The 26,158-nt window shown below is 38.8% G+C and overlaps 1 protein-coding gene across 5 annotated transcripts in view; it reads right to left on the bottom strand.

Moving 5' to 3' along the window:
- Nucleotides 1-25,838, bottom strand: part of dyrk1aa (dual-specificity tyrosine-(Y)-phosphorylation regulated kinase 1A, a) — a 55,617-nt gene extending 29,779 nt beyond the window's left edge. For 2 of the 5 annotated variants that reach the window (XM_042333945.1, XM_007909480.2), the window contains exons 1-2: nt 24,509-24,603; nt 8,985-9,058 (exon numbers count right to left, since the gene is read on the bottom strand). In XM_042333945.1, coding sequence (XP_042189879.1) covers nt 8,985-8,994 — 10 coding nt within the window. In that variant the 5' untranslated portion in view covers nt 8,995-9,058; nt 24,509-24,603. Of the gene's footprint in view, nt 1-8,984; nt 9,059-17,816; nt 18,020-24,097; nt 24,154-24,508; nt 24,604-25,536 lie in introns of those variants that run through there. The other 3 variants (XM_042333947.1, XM_042333948.1, XM_042333946.1) reach the window with 3 other exon arrangements.
- Nucleotides 25,839-26,158: the final 320 nt, after the last annotated feature.

The following is a 26,158-nucleotide window of genomic DNA, read 5'->3' as shown; positions in this document are numbered from 1 at the left end:
ATGGCAGAAAAAGTTCCGTCGAAATCATTTGATTTCACGGGGGTTTTTTTTCATTTACCTCCGCTGGTAATTTGCAGTTACCTTTTTCTTGACTGAAGCCAAGATGATGTGCTGTAACAATGCACCATTCACCATTACAATTCGTACAACGTAAATGTCATCCGCATTGAACTATACTCCACTTCTGGTCTAGAGCTGTCCTGTGACTCACAACGTTAGCTCCAACGGCAGCTTCCTTTCAAAGGCATGTGCGATTCATTCTGTCAATGGGATGACATCATCTGTTGATAATGCTGTCCAGTTGTCTGCCCTGCTAGGGAACGGTTTACTTAGGGATGACTTTGGATTCTATTTACAGGACGCAATTGTGGATTCCCTCCATAACCAAACCTGCTGAGCAGCAATTTAGATGGAGCTAATCTGGAACATCCCAAGTTTGGGGCATTTACACAGGTCGTTCACTCACTCAACGCAACTTGCTTTAAATTTAAAATATGCAAGCAGTAATTATTTCATTGGGTCCAGTAATATCCCCAATGCTTGAGGAAGATGCCTATAGGCCAGTGATAGCAAAAGCCTTACTGGCCTGTAGGGAACAAGCATGAACAGCACCTCATTTACATCTGTAGTCTTCTGCGAACCAGCAATTTACGAGAGCTATTAAAGCAGCTCTGAAGCCTAAATCAAACTATTTTACAGAGATGTGCCTGTGACTTGTGGGTCACCTGAAATAAAACAATCACCTGGCACTGAGTACATAACTCAAGGAAGTGAGTGGGTTATGCTGATCACAACAGGGAGAGTTTATTTCAACTAAAAACAACTGTCATATTCCAGTGATAAAACACCAATTTTAATTATTTAAAATTGTAGTACAGCATTTTAGGCAGATTTACTACTGCAGATTTAGATAGAAGCTTAGCGATGTTATTTGAAGTGACCTGGAATAGATAGATGGTGCCGGGGGTGGGGTAGAGTAGGGGAAATAAATATCGAGTCAAATATAATACACAATGCATGTTTTGTGGGGAGGGGGGAATTAAAGTTTCTGTATTTAGTTGTTTAAATTTAAACCTTCTGATTTTTACCTGTTGGGTGGATAAACTGCTGTAACATAGGCATGAAAACCATCTCAATTATTAATTTTACGTAAACTTTTTTTTAATACGTTATCCCATTTTCTTTGCATAGCAACAGGAATTTGGGAACTATATAAAAACCTGTACCATCCCCCACTGTACAAATTCATTGGTCATAATCAAGCCTAACTGTTCTGTATCTGTTCTGTTCATGAAAATTTGTAGTTTTCTTTNAAAAAAAACTGGAGAGAATTGTAAATTTCTTTTTAAAAGTGGGTTGGCAGCTAAACGTTGAAAATATTACCCTGTAAAGCATTCTAAAATGGAGCTGACCGAGAAGTCAATGTTGGTTTTAATAGCTAAATTCTAAAACCTTGCCTTCAAAATGTTTTGAGGTTCCCTCTCTAGTTCTTAAGGCTCATATTTCCCCTCCCTAAAACAAGCACTTGTTTTAAATGGTTGCTTTCTGCTGCTGCTCGGAAGCTTCACGGTGATCCGCGAAACGCGGCGTCCTGACAGCATTCCCTTCGCAGCTCGCTCGATCTTCGCAGTCCTATTTTCAAATCTCTGCCTCGCTTGCAGTAAAAGCAGGAACGCTGCAGATCATTAACTACTCATTTATCAACGTCTATCTGCCAGGCAACACAATTGCAGCAGAACTGCACGGAGAGTAACCACCCTTAAAACCCAGCAACAGCATCTAATTAGCGTAGCCTACCACAGCCGGAGCACCAGACGATTCGCTGCCTTTCAAACTTGTTTCTCGAATCGGGGTAAGGTATGTTAATAACATCCTTTCTGTTGCTAAGGGTACAAGCTGCCTCCTGGTGCCCAATCGGAAAACGAGAAGTAAACAAGAAATGAAATTGTACTTTGTCACAATTCCAAGTTGCTTTTAACCCTTGAGGGAGCAGAGCGCAAATTAGCACACACACACACACGCACGCACGCACACAAAGGCAAGTACATTTTCTCCCCCCCCCCCCCCAACTAATGGGGAATAAATCTTGAACGCGTTTAGGTTCGCGCTTCCAGCATTTGGTTGCTCCTTCTTGCTCCCTTTAGGCCAGCGTTGGGGATACCACAATATGTATCCCAACCAAAAAAAAAATCAAAGATTAAGCATGAGAGCTTGCTTTGTGTATCTCCAAATATTTTTTTTTACAAAAGTCAGTTTCAAAACCGCACACACGCAAAAAAAATTACTCTACACCCCACCCCCTACAATACAAAACACAAGCGATGTCCCATTTCATTGTAGCTGAAATAAGGCTGATTTCAATGTTTCTGCAGTATGTCACTCATACCTTTTTTCAGTACTGTGTTGTGAAGTGCTAAGAGGGCATTAATAAACCTTTTCTCACCGTGGTAATGCTTTGCAGTGACCAAAGCCAACATTGTGCTGATAATTTCCTCCTGGAAATTTCAGAATTTGTTGCAGTTGGTCTTTTGCCCTCCCTCTGGGGTAGAACGCTAAACAATTAAAACATTTCAAATGCCACACATTGATTTGGAACAGTTTTAACATCAAACTCATCCAATACCGCACTTGATCATCTGCAAAGACAGCACTATACAGTTTAACCCCACAACTGGTATCAATGCTCTTCTACAAGTACTTGCCTGAGATGAGGAATGTTTTTTTGGAAACTAGTAATGCTTAAGATAATACCAACACACACCAATCTCAATTTCAGTACAGGATTTCATAGGTGGTAATGCACGGTGTCGCACCTTTTCCACTTAGTACGATTCCTTAACATTTTGACATTAAATTCAATCCCATTCTACAAATGATATTTTTAAAATTACAAATGTAACAGAAAACGCGTGCTGCCTGCCAGTGTGAACGGTGTGGACGTGGATGGCCAAACAGACCTCAGCTGTGCATTACCAAACCACAATTCCAAATCTGCTCAAAATAGATTCACTATTGTGTCTGTCATTCTGAAGGAAGGCAGGGCTAACAATGTACTTGACAAAACCAGAACAAAATGGATGAAAGATCCTCCCAAGGGTGGACAGTGTATTACGATCATTTTTAAATAGCTCAAGGGTAAATTCATCACATGGATGTCATACCACACTACACAACCAGGAAGATCTCGGGTCCCATACAGGGTCAACAGGTCTCAATTAGGGCATTATTGCTGCACTATCCATCCAGTTCAGGAGAGCAAAAACAAACATCAGGTAAGGTTTACTAAGCAAGATTCAAAAATACTCAATACTCTGTTGGAACTCTCAGACTCCAATGAAGAATGGTCAAGGAGAGACTGGAGTGACATCTCTCTCCTCCCCGTCTTCCCCAGTAGATTGCATGGCCACAGCCACCACGCGTGAAGATTGACTGTTTGGGTAAAGTGGAAGTAGATTACCTGTGCCTACAGCACGAGGGGTAGAGCAAGACTGGTGTGAGGGGGCACAAGATCAATTCATTATAATTTATAACAATTTATTCCAGCTCCTTTTATGTTGAGAGGTCATCTCAAAGCACTGCACACAACTGACTGGAAGCCCGAACAGAGGTTGGATTGGGAGCAGAAAGGAATGACCAACCGTTCAGTCAAAAATAGGTTTAAAGCAGGCTTTCAAAAGGTGGGAGAGAGGGGCAAGGAGGAGAGACTTAATGTGGATGGAATTCAAAATCAGGGGCAGAAAGGCTAAAAGCTCACCCACGGATGATGGGGTCTACCGGCTGGGGGACATGAAAGCAGGTTGGAGAGGAAAAAACGATTTAATAAATCACAGGATTTTAAAATCCTGTTTGCATTAGTACTTGGGAGACAGTTGCGGCCTTCTTACAGCAAGATGTCCCAATTGGAAAAAATGTGCCAAAGTTCTTGGTCGGCCACACTGAAAAAAAATCTCGCTGGACCCAAATTCCAAGACTCAGCTGCTCACTTACAGTAAAAACATTATGGTACTTTTTCCTCTCCGAATAATCCTACTCTTGAAGGCAGCAAAAACGATTGTCTGGGATGGTAAGTGTCAAAGAACTACTGAAGAGGGGTCGTTTTAACAGCCGAAACTGCTCCTATCCTTAGATAGATGTTCAACTCCATCGGGGGTTGCTGAACAACTATTGGAAACAGATTATATGTACAATTTCTCGTCTTTAACTTGACAACCAAGCGTCCAAGATTAATTTTGTTGAGAAAGCCTAATCAGTGATTGAACGTGGCATCCTTATGGTCTTTATGCTCAGTTCTACACGAGGTTCAACAACATCGCCCAAAGGACAAGGCAAAGTGACGAAGGCAGAGAGTTCCAGAGGTTCTGAACCTGGCAAGAACAGAAATAATGGGGGCGCAGAGCCTGGTGCAGGTAAGAATATGGGCGGCAGAGTTCTGAATCAATTGGGTTTTATGAGTGATGGAGTTGGAGAGACCAACAAGGAGGGCATTGCAAATCTAGAGGCAGGAGGTGATGAATGTGTGAATAAAGGTTTCAGCTACATTGGGTGCGAGTTATGATCGGAGGCGAGCAATGTTGCAGAAGTGGAAGAAAGCAACCATGGTCAGGTACTGGATGTAGGGTAGGAAAGGCAACTGGGAATTGAACTCACTGCCTAGGTTGTGCAAACATTCAATGAGTCTGAGGGGAGGTCAAGGACATGAGAGACAGCTAATATTTTAGTAATTTTAGAAGGATCCTCTCCATCTACTCTCTCCTCCTCCGATATATTCTGAGTAATTCAAGGTGCCTTAAAGCACATGTTAGCATGAGAGTGCACGCTACTGACTACTTTAAACAATCAATGGAAATCTCAGGTGCCAATCTACCCGGGTTTAAAGGTCAAATGACTCTCGATAATGAAATTCCCTCACATGAGATGCATTTAGTGATCCCTTGAGGCAACAATTTACCAAGCTCCAAAATCTACCTCTGGCAAAGAAGAACGTGACAAAACAGTGTACATGCGTGTGGGGAGCTGCAATATCCAAAAAAAAATTTAAAACCCCTGCAAACACCTTACAACAAAGCATTTGAATTTTGTCAGTATACAATTTTGCCTGCAGCAACAAAAGAACTATTTGCATACAAGCTGGTAGCAGAGTGAAGTCACAAAAATAACATTTGTTATTCAGCGCAAAGTCTGTAGTTTGAGGTTGATTCTACAGATTTTAGGGTTAATTTAACTTGAATGTGAAGATAAACAAGGATTCAAAGTAGTTTAAAGTCAGACACATACATTTGATTATGGGATTCCTTTGCCATTCCTTAATAGAATGTCAACTGATTCCTAACGACAATAGCTTGATTTTTTTTTCTAAATATACTCTGCAATCATCTGTATGCATCAAAAGTTACCTACAGAAACATAAAAGTATGGCACACACGGAGGAGGATTAGATTTGCAAATTCAGTTTCCTGGGGGTGACTAACTCCACCTCACTTCTCAGCTTTGGTCCATTGGTTCTGGAGCAGATTGCGAGATGGTATACAGTAACGTGGGAACAGGAGTAGGCCATTCAGGACCTCGATCGAGCCTGTTCTACCATTCTATTAGATCATGGCCAATTTGTATCTCAACTCCCAATTACCTGCCTTTGCCCTATATTCCTTGATACCCTTACTTAACAAACATCTATCCACCTCCGTCTTGAAAATTTTAATGGATCCAGCGTCCACAGCCTTTTGGGAAGAGAGATTTCTAGACTTCCACTTCCCTTTGTGTGAAAAAATGCTTCCTGATTTCATTTTTAAATAGCCGAGGTCTAATTTTCAGATTATGTCCCCTTGTTCTGGGGGCAGATGGGAAGAAAAAGACAAAAATAAAATCTCTTCCCAAATACCTCTTAAGTAGTATCTCCTGGCTTTTTTTAAAAAAAAGTGATTCCATGCAGCCGAGATGAGTGTGAATGTTTAAATATGTCCAGGACAGGACGAGTAAGCAAGGAATACAAAAACCATACAAAGTATCGTTTTAAAAAAGGTGATTATTGTGAATGTTTCTTTTTAAATAAACGTTTTGATTTTCGATGCACCCATGACCAAAACAAACTTTTTAAAAGTCCCAATGTGGTACAATACATCCTTTCTCCAGATGAGTGCGACTCCCTAATCTTTGAAAAATACATAATATTGTATGTGGCACTCACGATTACAGCACTAGCTGTTTGTTGTGCAGATTTGACCTTTGTGACTATTTTTATATTTGCACAGGCATTATTATCTATGCTTTCTAGTGTACCTTCCCTTTCATGAATGAATTTGCTTTAAATAAACTCTGAATCTATTAGCCCATTCCAAAAGAGCTTCACAAATCACCTTACAAAACAACCTTTAAACAATTACCATATACTTATCACATTTTGCCTCTAGTGAATCTTGAAGCAACACAATAGAACAATTTCAAAATTAAGCTATGTCTGGTTAAAAAAAATCCTTTTCGTAATTTTTAATCCCCTTGCCAATATGATCTATATACTGTAATAGTCAACCTTCGTTTCCTGGGACAAACTGAACCGGCTCATTATTCCTTTGTGTATCCTATTCAAAAACAGAAGCTCGGACTCAATGGGCGATGCATTTACATCCATGGTTGTGAGTTGTCAATATGTATCAGTATTGAGATACCAAACAGCTACACAATACAGAGGTCCCAAATTGAGATCATGCAACTGTTGACCTTGGTGGTTGCCAACGCTGCACAATCTAGATTCCCAACATGATCTGGGGTTGCTTTGGAAAGTAATACAATATTTCAGAGAAATCAAAACTTAAAACAGCAGTATTAAAATAAGATCATAAATTTACAACATGGATGCCAACTGGACGTTGGTCATTTCTAGCAGATTGGTTGTTACTGTATGATAGGACCTGGACAAAACTTATACGATTCACATAACAGGCGACAAGTTATTTTCTACTTTAACCAGAAATGTTTCAATTCAACTGTCGTAACTTTCCGGTTAAGATTTTAGAAATATCTATCAAAAACTATCATAAGCGATGGTGTAATTGGACAACACACACTTCAAGTTTTTAAACTCCAATACTCGTTTGAAGCTTTAACACCAGTCCTCACACTACAAGGAAGTAGGATCGCAATAACTGTAATATAGCAACATTTTCATATAGCTTTTGAACATTATTGGGAACCATCAACTAACAGGATAGTATTTTCCAAATTATAGTATATGGCTTACATATCCCGCTATATCAAATGCAAGGATTATTATTATTATTATTTGCTGAAGATTCATCATAATTAACAAGGTGGGAGAAAAAGCAGATGGTACAATTATTGTGGGAGTTTAATTCTTCGTATTTGAACATACACAAGACTATTATCCGTCACGATGAATCCAGTGGAAAAGCAGAATGCACATACCAGGACTTGAATGAAATGCAATGCCAGCAAACAATTAGTTGCACGCATGATTCCCAGGAACACGACTTTTCCTACACAGTGCAAGTGTGAACCAGCAGGTAACAAGAACAATTTACATTTATATAGCGCCTTTTATAACAGAGTCATCTCGAAATGCTTTCATACCCAAGTGCGCCATCAAGCTTGTGCAAGAATTGGTTTGGTGGGAGGGGGGGGGGCAAGAGAGTCATCAAAAGCAAGGTCAATAAGTCTTAAGGTGACCTTTAAAAGTGGGGAGGAAGGTGAGGGATTCCCGGAATTGCAGAGAATGGGAGCTGAATGGCTGAAAGCTTTGGTGGGGAGATGCTGGGGAGTATCAGGCAAGAAACAAAAATCAAGCTGTTACCTGGGTAGATGGACATTACAAGTGGCAAACGTATAATAATAATAATAGAATTTCATATAGCACCTCATCATGTCATTGACATGTCTCAAAGCTCTTCCCAGGACATACTGTAAAGTGAGTTGATTATGTATTTTGTGGGTGAAACACAGCAGCCAGTTGTAGTCCACAGCAGTGTCCTACAAACAGCCATGGAGTGAGTGACCAATTTTATTTGGGGGACTGTTGGGCAGGACATCGGGAGAGAGAAACTCCCTTCTGTTTTTAAATAGAGCTACGAGATCTTTAACATCCACCTCCGACAATGCAAAACACCCCCAGCACTGTACTGGAGTATCATCTTAGACTATATGATTAAGTGGAGAATGCAGGTAAGGGAGAAATGGCTAAAATAAGAAAAGGCAGAGCTCAGCAAGCATGGGTGAGAAGAAAGCAACGCCAAAGGTAAGAATGTGAATTGATTTTGCAGGCAGAATGAGCAACCATGAGAGCCACCCTATGGTGAACTAATAGAATTGGAAAACTAACAATTTAAAAATAGTAGATGGATTGTTCAGCTTCCACCAATGTTTCTTCTATCAGTGATTCGCAAATAATCATTTACATTCCAGCTACCATTGATTGAATATCTTGGGGAATAGCTCCTACATTGCGCAATACGATTATATTCAACTAAAATGCGCACTAATATTTCTGATCACCAGCAAAATCAATTCACAGCATATGCTGGGTATTTATTCAAATTGAACTGCTCAACTAAAAAAAATATTCCATTACCACCCAACTTGTTTCAGTTAATTAGCTCTAGATGGCAGTTTTAAGGTGGTGCCAGATTTGTTAGAGGAATGGAATTCCAATTAGGCTTTAGTTTGTTCCCCACTACACAATGATTCTGGTGTGGGAAAATATTGTAAATAAATGAAGGACAGAAATTAGACTGAATGATACAGCCTAAACCATACTGAGCCAAGAATTAATTTATTGTTACTTATTCTAAGATCTACACTTTTCAACTTGTGAATGCTCAACTGAAGCACATAATTAAGACTTGGCGGACATAAGCTCCGATTTGAGAAGTCAAACATTTATTTTATGCAGAAAAATAAGAGTTGTGTGTGAACAGGAACACAATTTTCCCCAATACTCCATGGGCAATACCCAGAATAATATAAAGACTAAATACCTGTGTGCATTGTCTTCTTCTATCGAGTCTCATATCATTCTCTGTGGAAGGTCCAGCAGCAAAACCAAAGCACTCTACAAAAGGAAATATGGAGAGAAGAAGTAAATCATCTGAAATGGTTTCTTCGGCTCACAAACATATCTAAGTATCAATCACTTTGCTCTTTTTTGGTAAAAGCTTCATGATGAAAACAGTTCAATATAACCACTGAGCTTTGAGACATTAAACTGGGGTTCTGTGTGCCTGTTCAGGTGGACAATACACTATTCAAAGAGAAGAGTTTGTCTTTCTGTCTTTCTGTCAACAATTCCCTAGATTACCCACTCACTTTATGGAAGTTTATGGGAGCTTGCAATGTTGTTGCATTGTCTTCAAACAGTCACTTCACAATAATTACTTATGACTTGCTCTGTGTTGTTGACATAAGACACTGTAATAAAGCAACCTCTTTCTTCCCTTCTAATGCAGAAAGATATTCATGGGGTAAAAATATGCAATCACCACATTGAACTGAATGTTTTAAGGTGCTATTACCAATACTATTAATGCTACATTGAACTGCAAGGAGAGGGGATGGGTGTTTTCTGCTGTAAGAAAAGAGCCGGTATACAAGAAAATGGTAGATAAAAGAAAAGCTTCAAAAATTTGGAATAAAAATATCAATACAACTTTTTTTAAAATATAAGTTGCCATTGTTTTCACATTTCCTAGTTTTGTATAATTTTCATCCATTATATTTTTTCTCTAGAATTTTAATATATTCACCCACTATAAATTTTCCTTAAATTGGGTATTTGATACTTGGTATTCTACAGCAGCCCAACGTAAATATTTTATGGTTAAAATAAATGCATTATCATTATTTTTATTCAATTAAGCAACAGCCAGAGACAAATAGACCACAATTGGTCCCGTAATTTTTTTTTAAAAAATGCAAAAACACTTGAAATGCACACACAGGAAGCGTTAGTAAAGACTTTTTAAAACTTCCCTTCAGACATCTGTGCATAAACTCACAATTTAATTTCTAGAACTTGGGTTGAGCATCACAGTTTATGTTCATTTGCGAAAACCACCGATAGGAATTGCAAATATTACAGAACCCTCATGTGTTACTGATCAGTCAACTTCGGACTTTCTTGAACTTGTTAAAGCTCCGCGATCTCACGGAGTAGCCTAATCGATCCACTGTCTCAGTGCAGAAGCCAATGCAATATGCAAATTTGCGAGTTTAAGCTAGTCAGACAGCATCTGTGTGAGGTTCAATGCTGACCGTCCTTCTCCTGTACAAAACTATACAAGAATTAAGTTACTTCTGTAGGAGCCCACAAGGAAAGAATTGCAAATTTCAGGAGAATCAGCCAAATATCCCCCAAATCAATATTGAAATATTCCTGAATTAACTGGACATTGAATCAACCAGTGCAGGCATAGAATGGCAGACTTTTGAACTATTTTCAAAACTAGTGGCAGAAAATACAGCATACTGGTTCCAATTAATCTTCTTGTGGGTTTAAATCTTTATTTTCCCCATCTGCACAGTAAGGTTGCAAAATTAGCATCATTCGGGAAATAAGGCATTTCCGAAAAACAAACATTTCTCTGTTTCAATATTTATATTTTTAAAAATCAACTGATCATACATTTACAATAAGTATGTGTGTCAGCCTTTATCTCAAAATGCTGATTGAGTGATTTAGCCATTGGTCATAGACTACAAGACATGGTCATCCAAGATTTTTTTAAAAAAAGTTACAGATGCAATGCAAGATGTGATCACAATCTACTGAAATCAGAAGTTTGTCACTTTTTCGCAGGAAAAGAAAAAACTCATTTGATGGTTTGTATTTGCATTGAACATTGTATTCTAATGATTTATTTAGTGCTCGATTATTGAAAATCCTAATAATGACCATTGCTGCAACAACAATTTAAGTTTTTCAACAGGTGAATTTTTCATCAATGTTTCAATTCCTACACTGAAATCACAATCTCCTGCCCTTTTTTTTTAAAATGCATCCCATCAACAAAAGTCTCCATTGATCCTCTAATTCGGGCAGAACACCCTTTTGACTTGCAGTTGTACCGTGGACAGACTATTTTTTCCTGGTCAAAATATAACTTAATTCTAGGATCCTTGCTTGCTAGTCCTTTAACTTCCTTGCAAAATCACAACCAGCAGATCTCTAACATGCGTATCGATATCTTGGACGACAGATTTTACGAATGTCAAGATTTCTAATTCTGCAGTTCAAGAAATGTTTACTACTGCAATGGCATGCAATCCTTCTCCCAATCACCCCAAAATATATTTTAAAATAGTTTACCGCAGCTACTTTTGACAGTAGTGTCTATGTACTCCCAGTAGCAATTCACTTTTTGAGAAGAGACTGAAGGCAAAACCCAATACCTTCTGAAAAACAATGGACCTCTGAGCCAATAAGGTCTATGCCCCACTGAAGATTCAAAGAAAACCATCAACTGTAACCTACGCTATATCAAAGCATTCCAAGAGTCTTGTACATACCAGTAACACAACGGGAGCTTCAAATGAAATCAGTGAAATAAAATCACAAGCCATAAATCTTTCCAAAGTCAAGCGTTGGAGGCAGCTTAGTTTGAGTAAAAATCAATACTTTTTTTCAAATTAAGTTTGTATCGTGAACACAGAAAGTTCCTTTAACCCCCATTTACACAACAAGTTTGTCCTGGAGTGAATCCAGTAAGTAATTCAGCTGCAACACAACTTGTAGAAAGCCCTTGCACCTGTTATATAACAGCACATTTAGCCTGATTCAATGTTAAAAAAGCACAACACTGAAGTCTGTACAGTGTAAACAAAGACCCAGAGGGATCCCCCCACCCACCCAGTTTGTCTGTGATCTACACTATGTCTCCTAGCAACAGTAGAGGCCGTGGTGGGTGAGACAGTTTCACACTGTCACTTACCCTGGGCTCTGATGCTGAATTATAAGGTCAGAGGTGGGCTGTAATGTAAGCAACAAAGACTTTGAACTTCATCTCAGTGGTACTTCATCCAGCGTAAGCCATTCCAAAAGTAAATCCAGGTACCCATGAAACAATTTTTGCCTCTCCAATTGTCACCCTCCCCCCTTAATCAAGCTCTTCTGAAGTTCCTAGTTCCACGATCACCATTAGTCTTATGGTACATGGCCTCAGTGCCCATTTTGTGTATTTAGGCAGTGAACGATAGAAATCAATTATGGGGATGGAGGTCGGCCCAGCTGACCACCATCTTCACCTGTGGACAACCAGTAGGGGTCACCAGATAGCAAGTGAAACACATGGTTGAAATTCCCTCCTTTGTCCAGGGATACTGCATCAAATACACCTTGTAACACCCTGATAATACGAGCCACTTGACAAGATTCCCAGTTGGGCAATTCAATTAAACTACTGGTGCTAATTCCATGCAGGCTCGATTTAGAAACCCTGTGAACTTACAGTGAAGAGAAAAGGCTGAATATATTGAACATAGTCATAACCTTTGCTCGTGAGTAAGACTGAACCCACAACAATTGGACATTGCTAATTTGACTTAAGCAATAGAATCTGCAGGCAGCTAAATATAATACAAATAAACATTGATACGAAAGCGAACTAAACCATAGTACTGCAGTGAACAGTAGAATATTCAGAAAATAAATTTCTTCACTTGTCCATTTTGATGCTGTTATTAAACATTAATTATCCTTTAAGACCATACAACTCAGTCTAAAATTAAGAAGTCACATCATTTTTTAAAATTACATTATAATATATACTTGTCCATTCAACACCCATTTTTCCCTCATTGAATTCCGTTAAAATCGTGGATGATAAATTGAGAAACTGGTTTCGTGGTTTTGTTCACCTACAAACTCAAAGTCACTAGACTTTACAGTATATTCTGTGAAATGCTTTGAAATGTCTTCAAAAGTGTGGTACCAAATGCAGATGTATCATAACAAATCAGCAGTATTGTGGAATATCTAAACGTACAAATAATGAAATCACCATGGGTTTCACTGTATGGATGGATGTTTGCTACATATACTGAAATTCAGCAATAACTCCCAGCCTGTTTTCTTCTTCTCCCCTCCCACCCCCATGTCAATAACTTAAGTTGGCTGTAGAAAACCCACAAGCATAGAAGAGGGCAGAGACATCTATTCAACCATTTATTTAATGAAAACACTGAAGTGAATTCTCAGGAGTGGATAGTAAATAAGGAAGTATGTGGTTTCATACTTGAAAGACAATGGCATATTTAGTACTTTAGAAACTGTTACAGAGGATGCACCAAGATAACTGACCTTATTTGGGGCCATGTAAGGACAAACAGTCATGGCCATATTAGATCAGTCATTCACTTTTATGCAAAGGAATGACGTTCTAGTTTAGAAGACTTTCAGAAGGAATTAATGGTTTGTGTCACTTATTTGGAGGTCCAATCAAATGGGATGTTGGACAGAAGAATGGATGACACTATCTTTTGTCCTGAAGCAGGATTATTTATCTTGATATTTGTCACAACACATTGGATAAACAAAAGCTTTTTAAATGTTATGCAAACAAATCAAACCATTTCCAACATTAAAAAGCAGTCAGGTTCCTTAAACATGCTGTTTGAACTATACAGGTTTCAAGAACATTGTCTTTATATAGTGCCCTCCACAAGAGCAGTTTTAGAGCGCTTAACATCAGTAAGGCTTAACACCGGGCTAGAAAGATAGGGGAGGTGACCAAAGATACGGTCGAAGATTTATCTAACTTACATGGTTCATCAAGTATGATAAAATCTTATGGAACAACTGACAAAGGAGAAGACTTACCCTCAATGATTAGAAATGGCAAATTTCTAATTGCATTATTGAACATATAAGCTACTTGGCATGGACAAGCAATTCGAAAACAAAGCCATTAAATACAAATGCACAGACAAAATAATATATTGTAATATTAAAATGTTTGGTCAGCAATTTTTCCTTCATTCTTACAAAGGGAAGCACTAGAAGAAATTATTTCATTCATTTTCTCTATCCTTTTCCACCTGGCCGCTTGTCCTGCCACCTTAGTATAAATAATCCTTGTGTTTGCATTTTTTGTGAAAGAATCGGGTTTGTGAAAGAATAAGAATGAACAGGACTATGATAGTCAACCAGTGAAGTAGTCTAGTGGACATACATTTGCTTTTGGTTAATCAATAGCCCAAGTATAGCTAAAATAATTGTAAAAACAAACTAATTAAAAAGTTAAAATATATTGCACCTCTGGTACTGATACAAACCAGTCAATCTTCCATTCTAACCCTGGTCTGTCAGATGCATGGTACAGATCAGACTTTGCTGTGATGGTCCAACAATTGAATAGCCTGACAACATTCATTCGACTCTTGCAAATGAGCAACTACTGAGAGCTACATCTTGCCACCACCAATGAAACCGTACCCCTGCAGAAACAATCACCTTTAAGAAAAAGGATAAAACTAACAGAGAAATTACCACCCTATAAAAAGACATACAATCTCCATTTATATCCATACCCTTAGAGCTCATTTACACAAATTTGGGCACTATGGACAGCTAGTAAAACAAGTTAGAAGTACTTCCAACTTTTTAAAAATATTGTCCGATGATTCAAAAACATTCTATACATCCTATAATCAACATCCAAGTCTAAACACTACTACATAGAATACAATTGGCTAAGGAAGAACATAGAACACATATAGTCAGACATTGGATTACAAGTCAAACCACAAACCCGGCAGGTTAGTTTCAATATTAACACAGAACATAATTTAAAATTAGACTATATATTTTCTCCATCCACATTGCGACTATGTGTACAGAATGGGAACAAAGCAGTCAGATTCAGATTACCCATCCTAATTCAATTAAAGCATTTTACAACTACAGTACTAGTACATACCAAAACTATTTATCCTGTACTGACCTCAAACATTCAGTTTGTCGCATATCGCTTCCTGAAATCCAGTTTTGTACATTCATTCAAGTACGATGACAGAAGCATACCTATCTCCACGTAGGCATCTCAGAGAAAGTAAACTAAACTTCAGATCAGAGACTTCAGTGTGAATATATTCAGAGCCCCATGTACTGAATTCATACAACTGAAAAGTGCAAACAGTTCAATAACCTGCCCTTCACGCAGGTACCATTGGAGTGCTTAACAGCGGTGTGATTTGACTCCAAACGGGAAAGAGAGGGGAGGTGACCGAAGGCATAGACAAAGAGGAAAGTCTTCAGTGTGATTTGAAGGAGGCAAAGAGGAAGCAAGTAAGAATTTATTTGGGTTAATTCAGGGATTTAGTGTACAAGTTTTACAGCAATCCATGAATTTCCAGCCAAGTGCAATTATAATGCTAGTCCCAAATAATGCCGGTACCGACATTATAATTGTTTGAATCCTGCAAGGAAAAGATAGAGAATAACGTATCTTCGGCTTGCGGGATTCAAACAGAGTCACTGAAGGCCAACAAGGATTGTAAAGGGGGGGGGCACATATGAGTGTGCCAGTGGGAGTCTACGCATGGTCCTCGGAATTTGTTTTAAAAAAATACAACAATTTATATCGTGTCTTTCACAGCAAAGTAGAAAAGCTCCTGAATGAAATTCCAGACAATGGGGCAGAATGACTGAAGTCTTGTCCACCAATGGCGGTGGGCTAATATATACGACTCAAATGCAATTGACATTAATGACACAGACATCAGATTTGTAGCATAATAAAATTCTTAATGAGGTGATGTTGCCTGGAATGTGATCTATGCAAAAAGTTCAAACCACGCGCATACTGTAAATTAGTATCACTTTGCCTCCAAATTCAATTGAGAGAAAGTTCTGAGATTAAACCAGCTGTAAATCATTCCAGTTATCGAAGAATGTAAGTTTTAACATTAAGTGCAAGAAATACTCTTCAGAATATAGGGAATAAATAGAAGTGCAACAAAACTAATACTAAGATATTAGCTGAGATGCAATACAAATATTCTAGACTCAATTACATGAGCACAAGTCAAAATCATTTTCGAAAGTTCTCCAATTTTAAGCAAGTATAATATTCCTAATATGAAGGAAAAGATAGGGGTAGAGACAAAGAGGTAAGAAACAGCAAAAGTAAGACATGAAGCTGCAACAAATGTGGAAAATGAAGGGATAAAAGGCAGATGTTATGGTCCAACCAAATAACTTGTCCTTTGATATTGCCATAGATGACATCAAAATCTTCAGTTTTAAAAAGGTAAGGCAAGATAATATTAGTTATTTGTGCTAATCCCTTGAATCTATCAACCCTAAACATTCCAATATATCTGAACACCCAACCAAGAACATTAAAAGATGGCAACTCTTATTTTGAGAATTCACAGCTGCATCTCCTTATAATTTTAAATTTCAGGAAATATTAACAAGTGCTCTCTTCCCCAACTCAAAAGCTCCTTTTCCTTTCTCTCCAGGTGTTGAAACAAAACAATTGCCAGTCAAGCAGTTTTAGTAACAGTAGATAGAGAGGACCAATGCACAGCCTCGTTCTCTTAGTTTATTTGAGAATATACAGGTTGTATTGATGTATTATCAATGTAAAGTTACTGCCATGCTTTCCCCCCTATATTGTAGTCCTTAAAAGTTCAACTATTTAAGTGATCATAAATCGAGTCCAAGCTTCATTATTGTCTTCCTTAGCAATTGCTTTCCAGGCCTTTGGATCAAAGATGCGCAATCTAATTCCAAAGAAATGGGTTGATTACAAAATTAATGTGAAATAACTATGCCAGCCTACTTTTCCCACACTAGAATAGCAGATCAGCAATTGGAGCACTATATTGCATTTCAAAATGTTTAAGGGAAACAGGGATGACTGACGATCTTCAAAGAGTTATGAAGGTAAACAAAAAATAACTTGGCCCAAAGTTGGACCTACAGGTAGCACTAGATAGGCCAAATGGACATGATCCTTTCTTTCTACAATTTTAAAATACCCAATTTATACAAAGCTCTGGAAATGATCTGGACGCACCACTTTTAAAAAACAATTTTTAACATGCCAAACTTGTACAACAACTTCCCATTTTCAGTCTTCAACAACCCCAGCATAAATTAAGAGGCAACGTGCTTAAAAACCTCTAACATCAAACCATCAGCCTGTACATATGTAGGTGGCAATGATTGAAAGCACAGAGAAGTTGAAGTTTGCTCTCATACCACTTCTCTTACAAACAATACCATTATATTGAATGTGAAAAGCAACCATCCTCTTACTTGAAATATTCGAACCACAATATAAATCAATGACAAAAATGTAAGTCTACACCATAAATAGTATGGAATAGCTCCAAGTTGGTATATCCATAAGTCCCTTTAAAATATATACTCAGTATTTTACAGTAGTGGTTAAATCCTAGTTTATTTTGAATATACCATTCTGAAAGTCACATCAACCAATCGATGTGATCCAATTAAATAACTGATACTTTTATGCTCACATTGGTAAGCTGGAAACCACATCAGTTCCTAAATTGGATAATTTAAGATCATCAGTGGGAGCAAAGGGGGTGGGAGGAAAGAAGAGATTAGGAGGAATTTTTTCCCTACACAGAGTTGTTTTGGATGTGGAATGCCCTTCCAGGGAGGCAGAACCCATTAGCTTTCAAGAGGGAGCTAACAGATATCTAAAAAAAAGGCATAATTGGCAGGATATAGGTAAAAAGCAGGTAAATAAAAATAAATTGATTGCTCTTTCAAAGAGCCAGCAACAGATATGATGGGCAAAAGGGCCTTGTGTGCTGTAAATTTCTATGCATACAATCACCTTTTGTTTCTTCTTCATCTTAATTTAGGTTCGCCACACACATTTCGAGTTGCCAAGCAGGAAGTCAGTTCCCAGACTTTCACCTATGCTATTCAGTAGCCAGAAAGATAGTAGGGGATGCACAAACAGTCTGGAGCTTTTCTTGCCGCTCTTCCTCCGCACACACTCAAAACCTCACCCTTATCCTTCTGCCCTGCATTTTCCTAATGAAAGCAAACAAAATTAAACATATGGGAAATGGTGAATACAAGTTCACATCTAGCAATCTGTGATGTACCATATTAGTATGGTATATCAATGGAAAGCACGCATGCACCATAAGCCTACCCAATTGCTATTTTAGATCACCAGCTTCAAAGATGAAGATTAAGTGGATTTAGCTACATTTTTTCAAATAAAAGCCTTTCTCATTCCTTCCCCTCACACAAAATGCAGCTAAAAAAATGATCACGTTGATTGACTCAAGATGAACACTAGGGCATTTTGATAAAGCTTTTGTAGCACTCGCATGCTGTCATTCTTGCAACTGGTAACCAAATTTCACCCATTTTCAGTGTTCACCCGACAACATATAATCAACATCAGCTACATCAATTGCTTAAGGATTGATAGTTTTGTTTTATGTTACTGCCTCCAAAAAGACATGCTCTACATACACTTCAATACTATGGTCAGTGTCCTAATAGATGCAGCCAACAAATTACAAATTAGGTTTAATAAACACACACCTCCTGAAGACCACTATCACTAGCAATGATTGCAATTGTTAGACACTATCACCTTTATCCAAAACACAAACTTCCAGAAGAAATTAAAAGTATGCTAAGTATGAAGTTTCACTGCATGTTTCACTCACCTAGAAACTTTGTTATACTTTGGAGTGCAATATCTTCATTCACACACAGCAATCCAAAATCATTAAATGCTGGGAGAGGAGAAACCCATGGAAGGTTAACAATTATTGGGATATGGTTTGATAAAATCGTAAAATATCACTCAACACATCATGAAAACAATTCTTTCCAAACAATAAAATCATGGCGTTACCTTGCCTTTTGAATATAGAAGTATATAGTATTATTATTCCTTAAAGTTACGGTTAGATTATTGCTTGGTTAACAGTATGGTTATTTGACACAAGATACACCAATTTAAACCATCCTGATACCTGGGTACACAAGGTGTAAGCTGTAATGCACACCAACATCCAACTGCTCAACTACTTATCTCACTTAGCATCAACAGATCTCCCCAAAGTCTCATCAAAGAATTACCCGATTCCTTACATTTTCCTCAGGCGACTAAAATATTTTCCCTTTCCCCAACATGTTACTTTGCAATACAGTAATAGATACTGTATTTTTATATACAAATTGCAAAAATATAGCTTCTGATTTATCTTGCAAAACTTGCTGACTTAACAAGTTGGATACATTTATGAAATAACATAAACGAGAGGTGACAGTTTGACAAACAGGTCAAAAGAAATAACAACAACAAGATTACATTTGTATAGCGCCTTTCACATCGGGAGGACGTCCCAAGGCGCTGGACAGTGCACAGCATTTCAGACCTGAGCAGTGGTCGGAGTGAAGGGAGGGGAGGTGGCCGATGGCATGGTCGAAGAGGAGGATCTTGAGGCGGGACTTGAAGGAGGCTAAGGAGGGGGCGAGGCGGAGTGATTGGGGGATGGAATTCCAATAGATAAATAAATCTCAACTTGACCAAAAAACTTTACTTTTTAAACTTTAGCTACTGTACAGAAGCTCTACATATTCTTCTTACGTCTGATAAATCAGATAAGCACTTCAAAATCCTTTCCTCATTTATAGATTAATATAAAATAAGTATTAATTCACATTTTAGCAAACAAAGTTGCTATACCAACTGAAAAGTTCATATTGGTCTTGTTTTCCATATATTCACTCTAAAAGAGCTAAATATGAACTATATGTTCTTTCCTCTTCTGAGCTCTAGCGTTTATCCTAGTGTTCTAGATATTTTATAGTGTTAAACATTAGGATTAATTTATCTATGTCCTTTAGGATCTGGAATACTTCAAAAAGACCTGCAAGCCTCCTTTTTAATGTGGCTATTCCCACTTTCCATTGCCTCACTTCATAATTCAGGCGCTAACTCCAGCTATCAATCTAGTCATCTTTTGTTGCACCCTCTTCAAGATGTCCTTAGCACAATATTGGAACCCAAACAGCACACAGTATTTCAAGTGGGATCAGACTAGAATCTTGTACAGTTCAGTAACAAACATACACAGGTTCATCTTTGGGACATCACTGAAAGTACAACTTTAAAGGAAAATAAAAAGCCGAAAAAAGCACAAAACCAGAGGATAAGAAGTTTACATAAACCTATCTAAAGTGGGTTGTTCCAATGCTTTAGGCAATCCATTTACTAGCAATAGTTACTCTATGCACAGTTAACCCGTCAGTCACAATGGCAGACATAGATTATAAAGTACCAATATAATTGAAGGGTTCAGGTGATGCCAAATCATTAATGACTTATAAATGTCATTTGAACTTAGATCAGATTGTAACTTTACAATTCAGGTATTTATTCATATTACAACATGTGCTGGATATTGTTGGGGTACTGCTCTAAACTGAGACACCAAAGTGGATCATTAAAAGACATTTGTTATTTCATTACAGCAGCTTAAGGGAAATAATTGTTGCTGATTTTCTAATTTTACATCACATGTGTAGCCAACTTGTTGAGATATATCTGGTCTAACAACTATCAATTAGTTAATCGATTAATGTAATAAGAATATTTAACAGTTCAAGACTTAAACCAGTTTTACATGGCAATTTTCAAGCAGTGGCGAAATCTCAAATTTCCTAGACAGAAATAGTTATTCAGAGTTCAGGCTCATCCAGTACTAGTGAAGTATCAAAAACAACTACTGCCACTAACTGTTTTCTTTCCTGCAGGTTACATTTACTTAGCAGAAACAAAATACAACATTATTTTGCAATCAAGATGATCAAGCAATAAAATGAATGATACATATGGAATTTAGATCTCCTAAAAAAAATCAATCAACAAGAAATATCAGCAACGATACAATCCATAAATATGCATGCCAGTACAGACATTGAATCAGGTAATGCATCAAGTCATTTAAGGCAAAGATTAGTGAAAATTTGAATTCAATTCTCTGGATGACTAATTGAGATGCCATTTCCACTGTCTATATTCTAAATCTTTTCCAAAACATTGGTTCTCCTTATGAACCCAGCAATGAATCCAAATCACAGTGGTTAAAAGTTAGCATTAACTCTTAAAACTTATCTACAAATACAGATTTGATTTTTAAAAATTTCACACATTCTACTGTGTCAATTAAGTACTCCACAACACTCCTGAAAATTGGTGACAGAGAGCCGAAGAGATCTAGTTGCCAAATAGCAACAAACAAAACTCTTGTTTTGATGTGGATTGAATGGTCATATGTTCATATTTATTTTCGTCTTTTGGTGCAGTCTCTAGAAATTCTACAAAGAAAAATTTAAGAGAAAATAATTATATCCTGGCAAAAGCTTGAATAGTTTTGATTACTTTACTACCAATGGAATGAATGAGAAATTGTACCCAACTTGTGCTAACAGGGATTTTTTAAAAAAAAACGTGCATTGAGAGAAAACAGGAGGATCTCAGTACAACCAAGGCAAAGTTAATGCAAATATTCATCCTTCAATGTTTACAAGTTTCATTTGGACCCCACTCTACTTTCGACTTCTTGACATGTCAAAACTGGTGACTATAGTGAAAATCAATAATTATGTACCTTATAAAAAAGTGTAAGCTGAAGGGAGCAGATACATGTGGTGAGGTGCACATTCCACAGTCAACACATTCATGATGTCAAAAATATCTCATCAGGTTTTGTGTTCTGTGACAAATGAGGTGCTGCCCTTTACACAGGAACGTAACCTGAACAAATACAAAGATATTTCAGCACTGAACATTCTAAGTTATCCTAGTTAGACTGCACTGCTTTTTTTGATGACCGTGATGACCATTTTTATTGCAAGTCAGTACCCCGCACAACTATGTAATAGATGAAGCATCTTTTCTACATAGATAGGTGATAAAAACTTAAAAGCACATTGACAAATGCATCAGCAAGGTACAGAATATTTTTTGCCAGATAAAGCACTTTTAATTAAGTTTTAGGGAGGGAGGGAGAGGGAAAGGTGGTGCAAGACCACACACATCAATTTACTAGTTTTCATACACTAAAGCTTACTTTGGCCAACATTACTTTTGAAGGTATTGCATTTTACTGATAATCTTCTTATCTGTGATACATATACAGATCCTTTAGCTTCTGGACCAATATATCGTGACAACACGAGTCTATATAAATACATTCTAAAAGTAGCAACCAGATTGTGAACAGTGAGCTCCAACTTTGTTTTTGCTGACTATGGACTAGTAATCTTCAATAGTTCAACAGTCTTCAAACTGCACCCACATAGAACAAATACAATCTATGAAATATGCACCAATGGATCCAGCAGATTTATCCTAAAGGTCCTCTATAAACATATCCACACTATGTTAAACTATGCTGTAACAAGTAATGGAAACCTAGGAACTCAAAACAAGTAAAAATATTCAAGTTGAAAATGACATTTTGGATCACCTTGAATTCTAACCAGGTAAATATTCATGGTGTTCTTTTTAATCACAGTAAGAGTTATTTCTTAATTTGCATCAAAAACCTGCATACGCTGCACACTTTTATTAAAGAATCCATACTCCAGACCTGCAAAATCCAATGCAACACTGTTCAGTGCTGAAAAGAAAGTGCACTTGTTACAGCATAGTTTAACACAGTGCACGGTAAAGCCAGCAGTAATAAACTTGTAAAGCAAAAAGTACTAATAAGCAACAATAATTCTGTAGAAAAGTAAAATCTTTTCATGCAGACTTTATTCATATACAACCTCTGATCACAGTGAGGATTGGAATCCAATCCATTTCAGTACTGGCACAAGCAAGACAGTTCCACGCGACGTCTTTATAAACTAACTTTCCAAAAAAAATACAAATTTCTTACCCCTTTGCTTTTCAAAACTAATGTTATGAGACTTGTAATTTAATGTTGTGTCAATACAAAGGCATTCAAATAAGTCAAGTCAAACGTCAGTTTTGTATGTCAACAGACTCCACACATTAAAGGGCATAATCAAGACTGCTCCAATTAAAGACCCCTTTTCCATCATTGGTATACATAGAAACAGAGAAACTTCTTCTAACCCTATACACAAAGTACCACTGGTGGAAAAGGTGCCTCAAGTATATTAGAAAGTCCCTCTTGAAGACCACTTGCTTCCAAAAATTAAAGGCGTTGACTGAACCAAGGTGTTCTGAATGGAACCTCTTTTTAAAAAGATAATTATAAAAAGCTTTCTATAATTAAGCACTCCGAGACACCATCCAGCATGAAGGGCGTTATATAAATGCAAGTTGTTGTTGCATAAGGTTGTACTGAACAACAGTGTAAACAAAATTCATGTATTTTTACTTGAAGATGCAAACACCGAAGATTACTCCAGGTTCCGAAGTAAGCAAATACTAAGTTAAGTAAGATATGGCAAACAATATTTTAATTTTCTTTTGCTGTCTACATTAATGATACGTTTCACTAGATCTCTAAACTATTATGGTAGAGCTCCCAGGCTTGGACAGTCCGTTTGTATGGGACTTCCACCTGTACACGCCAAATTGAAGTTTAAATCACTGGGACTCCCTCTGTATAGCCAGACTGACATGACAAAACACAAGTTAAGGTGGCTCCCCTACAACGCAATAGCCGTTGAAATAGTTTGTCCCCATCTAATTTCTGGGTATATTATGTAGTACTGCGGCAAATTCAAAGATCATTTTGCAAGACCTAAAACACACGATGGGCACCGCGAGCTTTCGCGTCGTTCTCACTCTCTCCTTTAAACAGGTTACCTACCTACCAGCTTTTTTTTTAAAAAGATATATTTTCGAAATCTCAACCGACTGATTGCTTATCAGTCCATTAGGCCCGAGTTTCATTTAACTGTACACTCGAGCTCTGCAACCTGCCGACAATGTCCGAGCAAGAGAGAAACCCCCTGAAATGTCAAGTCTCGACATTAGACCTAGAACAGACACAACACACACACACACACACGATTTGTGTCTTCATATACAGCTTCACTCAAAAGTCCCCCGCCTGTAGGCACGAGAAACACCCGACTGCTGCACCAGGTACTTACAGTAGTAACACTGTCAAAAAAGAGAGTCCATCTTTCTACCCGCGTTCCAGACATGCAGCAGAACATTTTTTTTTGGGGGGGGGGGGGGGGGTGGGGAAAAAAAATGCCACACACAAACATACAGAGAGAGAGAGAGAGAGAAATTAATACATGGGGGTGGGAGGGCAAAAGGGGGTTAGCAAGGAGGAAGAAGGCGGGGGGGGGGGAGAGAAAATGATTGGAAACCACAAGGTTATTTACACACACACACACACACACATACATGACAACGTCCTTCCAGTGATTTAAAAAAACACGAGCTGGGTGGGTGGTGGGTGGGTGGGGAGGGGGGGGGGGACCAAGGGAGGGGATATACATGTATATATGTGTGCGTGGAAGTCAAATAAAACAATAAATAAGAGCCCCACCAACCTCTTCGCTCGTTGCTCCTATGTCTCTGTTCTTTTGCCTCAGTCCTTCACTGAGAGAAGCCGCCGCCGCCGCCGGGCGGGGGAGGGAGGGGGAGAGAGAGAGAGTGGTGGTGGTGGGGTTGGGGTGGTGGGGGGTGGGGGGGTGTTTAACAGCAATCTTTCCCCCTCCTCCTCCTCCTCCTCACCTCTTTCCGAATAAATCTCCAACCGGATTATAATTAAAACCGCGGGCCCTCCCTCCCTCTCCTTCTTTCCTTCCTTCTCCTTCCCTCTCTCTCTCTCTCACTTACTCTGTCTCTCTCTCTCTTCTCTCGTCCGTTACCAGTGACAAATTATGATGAGTCCTAATCCCCCCCCCCTCCAAAAAAAGGGAGGAGGGAAAGAAGGAGAAAAAAAAGGAGAGGTAGGTAGGTAGGTAGGTGAGTAAGTAAGGAATAGGGAAAAAGGAGGAGGAGTGGGGAGGGAAGGGCTTCTCCCAGGCGACGGTCTAATCACCTTTTTTTAAAAAAAAATTAAAATAAATTAAAAAGGGAGAGAGAGATTTTTGTTTTTTTTAAAAAAAAAGAAAAAGAAAATATTTTTTTTGAGGGGAGGGGAGGGGGGGGGGGTAAAAAATGCCGGCCGGCCCTCTGACTGCCCGCTAACCCTGATCTGTCTGTCTGTCTGTCTGTCTGTCTCTCACTCCCTCCCTCCCTCCTCTCTCTCTGTCACTCCACTCCCTCCCTCACTCACTCAGTCAGTCACTCACTCACTCTCTCTCTCTCTCTGTATAAAAATCTCTTCCTTTTTTCACTTCACAAAATGGCGCGCACTACAAACCTGCGCAGCAGCAAACACCGCCTCGGCGCCGCCTTTTTCAAACCCGCTTTTTTTTTAATATATCTATTTAACACACACGCACACACACACACACACACCTCCTCCTCCTTCTTCTTCCAAACACCAACCACCCCCCCCACCCCTACCACCCTCCCCTCCTTCCTCCCTCCCTCCCTCCCTCCTCCTCCTCCTCCCCCCACCACCACCTACTCTCTGGTCTCTCTCTCAATTCCTCCTCCTTCCTCCTTCCTTCCTTCCCTTCGACTTTCTTGACGCCGCCGCTCCCCTTTTTTTTCTCTCTCTCTCTCTCTCTCTCCGTCTCTCTTCCCTTCAAACCGACCACAAGCGGCGGGTTTCTTCTTCTTCTTCTTCTCCTCCTCCTTCCTTTTCTCTCTCTCCTTCCCTCCTTCGACGCCGAATTATCCTCTTAGCTCTCTCCCGCTCCCTTCTATCGATCACATAGATAGGTGGAGTAGGTAAGACATTCCCTCTCTCCCCCCCTCCCCCCCACGCGCACAACGCTTTTTTTAAAAAAAAGTTTCTTAACACCCCCCCAAAAAAAATAACCCTCTCCCTTTCCCCGGGGCCCCCTCCTCTCTTTCTTTTTCCCCCTCTCTCTCCCTCTCGTTTTCTCTTTCTCTTTCTCTCTCCCTTCTCCTCTCTCGATATAATGATTAAAAAAAATGTTAAGATTAAAAAGCGGCTAACAAAATGGCGGCCGAGCCAGCCCGTTGCCATGGGGACTGTCAATCACAAGCGGAGGAGGAGGTGGTGGTGGGAGAGACGGGGGAAGGGGGAAGCGGGCGGGAGGAGGAGGAGGCCCCGGATGTGA

This window comes from Callorhinchus milii, unplaced genomic scaffold, assembly GCF_018977255.1.
Source record: "Callorhinchus milii isolate IMCB2004 unplaced genomic scaffold, IMCB_Cmil_1.0 Scaffold4, whole genome shotgun sequence".
Classification (NCBI taxonomy): domain Eukaryota; kingdom Metazoa; phylum Chordata; class Chondrichthyes; order Chimaeriformes; family Callorhinchidae; genus Callorhinchus; species Callorhinchus milii.
This window is presented reverse-complemented; position numbering and strand designations above follow the sequence as displayed.